The following is a 2,941-nucleotide window of genomic DNA, read 5'->3' as shown; positions in this document are numbered from 1 at the left end:
AACTGGACAGAAATTCAACCGTAGAAGTATTTGTAAAAAATAAAGCATACGAACAAAAACAAGAAAAATATATATTCTTGGATTTGAGAAGAAAAATAATGGAAGAGAGAGAGAAAATTGTACAATGGATTTCCTCTGAACACATGACAAAACAGATGAGATCATATGACAGTGATATGTGTACAAGGTCCTTCCTTCAAAACAGTAACCTAAGTTTTCATGCAGGAGAAAAACCATATCACTGTGATGTGTGTGGTAAATCATTCTCCCAAAGTATTCGCTTAACTACACACAAACGCATTCATACAGGAGAAAAACCATATCACTGTGATGTTTGTGGTAAATCATTCTCTTCAAATTTTTCCTTAACTACACACCAACGCATTCATACAGGAGAGAAACCATATCACTGTGATATGTGTGGTAAATCATTCTCTCAAAGTGGTCACTTGGCTGGGCACAAACGTATTCATACAGGAGAGAAACCATATCACTGTGATGTCTGTGGTAAATCATTCTCACAAAATGCTCACTTATCTACACACATACGTATTCATACAGGAGAGAAACCATATCAGTGTGATATCTGTGGTAAATCATTCTCTGAAAATACTGCGTTAACAAAACACAGTCGTATTCATACAGGAGAAAAGCCATATCAGTGTGATATCTGTGGTATATCTTACTCTCATAATACCTTAATTATACACAAACGTGTTCATACAGGAGAGAAACCATACGACTGTGATATCTGTGGTAAATCATTCTCTACGAATAGTGTCTTAACTAAACACAAGCGTACTCATACAGGTGAGAAACCATATCATTGTGATACCTGTGGTAAATCATTCTCTGCAAATAGTGCCTTAATTATACACAAGCGTATTCATACAGGAGAGACACCATATCATTGTGATATTTGTGGTAAATCATTTCCTGGAAGTAGCGACTTAACGAAACACTATTATATTCATACAGGAGAGAAGCCATATCATTGTGATTTCTGTGGTAAATCATTCTTTCGTAATAGTAACTTAACACAACACAGGCGTATTCATACAGGGGAGAAACCATATCATTGCGATATTTGTGGTGAATTATTCTCTCAAAGTACTCATTTAACTACACACAAACGTATTCATACAGGGGAGAAACCATTTCATTGTGACGTTTGTGGTAAATCATTCTCTCAAACTAGTCTCTTAACTAAACACAAGTATATTCATACAGGAGGGAAACCATATCATTGTGATATCTGTAGTAAATCATTCTCTCAAAGCAATCACTTGACTATACACAAATATGTTCATACAGGAGAGAAACCATATCAGTGTGATATCTGTGGTAAATCATTCTCTAGTGATAGTAACTTAAGAAAACACAAACGTATTCATACAGGTGAGAAACCATTCCCTTGTGACATCTGTGGTAAATCATTCTCTCAAAGTATTCACTTAACTGGGCATAAACGTATTCATACAGGAGAGAAGCCATATAATTGTGACATCTGTGGTAAATCATTCTCTGAAAGTCGTTCATTAACTAGACACAAATCTATCCATACAAGAGACAAATGATGCAGCTAATTTCTCTAGTATCTTGTTTGCGTTATTTTTTTAAAGGCGCTGCCCCAGCATGGCCACAGTCAAATGACTGAAACAAGTAAAAGAGTAATATTCGTATGTTTTATGCAATGGAGATTAAAGTATTTCCAAATCTTTTAGATTTTTGTTTTTGTAATGTTTACCCCCTTTCTCTCTATGTCATAAGGACCTGTATACCAAACCTCTTCCTCCTATGGACAACCCTACACAGTATTCTTTCTTGAATATCACATCCTGTACAGTATATTTATTGTTTATTATGTTTTAAATGCTTCACTCATTAAATATGTTATGCAATAACATAAATTATAACTTTTTCATACACAGGAATATTGTAAAGTTGTCAAATAAACAGTGGTACCAAGTACAAAATGATGACCATAAGTATAGTTTAGTGCCCCACATCTGACTGATTCTTTATTATCTTCTTTGAATTGCTGAGATATGTTTTTTAAGGGTCCACATTGGGATTATTTGCATGAAATTGAGAATAAACATTTTGGAGGAGATTCTGATAATTTTCAGCCCCACCCTGTTTTTGACAATGCTAACTTCGGAACTTGGGGGAACCGACCAGCCATTTGATCAGCTATGAATCTTGTGACACACAAACCAGATTGGCTACATTCTATCCCGAAAGTAGGATAGGCGGATATTTGTAAATGCTATGCCATTCCATGGTAAAGAATGGACTTCGCAGCAGAGGTTAGCAGTTAGTGATTTGAGACTTAGAGCTTGAAGTTGTGAGAGATTTCAATTAATTTGGAAGAGGAATTCTTTGAAACTTTTGAAGATGTGATCTAATTAAAGCCTTAAAGAAAAGGAAGAAGTGGAGTTATGTTACATAGAGGGCATCTGGAAGTTCTTATGAGACAACCTGTGTAGAGCTGCTGAACAAATCTGTAGCTGGTCTAAAATGCCAGGCAGGTGAAGGGTGACAGGATGGTGGAATAGGGAACTATACTTAGCAATGAAAACAAAGAGGCATTCTTGGAAGAATGGAAGCAGCTGGTGGCTGGAAGAGAAGCTAGGAAACAGCTCTATTTAGCAAATTTTCTTCACCATGCATTTGAAAATCTGAGTGGATGAATTTGGTTTTGTTTGTATAATAGAATATAAATTATATATATATAAGATACAGAGTCTCTTGGCTGGCCGGCAACGTATTTTTCTGCATTATATGGATTATTTATCCTTTATCACGCTATTTATAGCATTATCACACGTTTGAGAAATAAATTTATTTCTGTATCTTACAATACATCTCAACGCTTCTAAAAAAGAACAAACTTTGTTTGTTTACTTTCATCGTAAAGTGGAATATAAACATTTGGATA

The 2,941-nt window shown here is 35.1% G+C and overlaps 1 protein-coding gene across 1 annotated transcript in view; it reads left to right on the top strand.

The window, feature by feature from the left end:
* Nucleotides 1-1,723, top strand: part of LOC128251109 (zinc finger protein 271-like) — a 33,444-nt gene extending 31,721 nt beyond the window's left edge. Inside the window, exon 5 of the mRNA XM_052977496.1 lies at nt 1-1,723. Coding sequence (XP_052833456.1) covers nt 1-1,577 — 1,577 coding nt within the window. The 3' untranslated portion in view covers nt 1,578-1,723.
* The last annotated feature ends 1,218 nt before the right edge of the window (nt 1,724-2,941 follow it).

Source organism: Octopus bimaculoides, chromosome 28 (genome assembly GCF_001194135.2).
Source record: "Octopus bimaculoides isolate UCB-OBI-ISO-001 chromosome 28, ASM119413v2, whole genome shotgun sequence".
Taxonomy (NCBI): Eukaryota; Metazoa; Mollusca; class Cephalopoda; order Octopoda; family Octopodidae; genus Octopus; species Octopus bimaculoides.
This window is presented reverse-complemented; position numbering and strand designations above follow the sequence as displayed.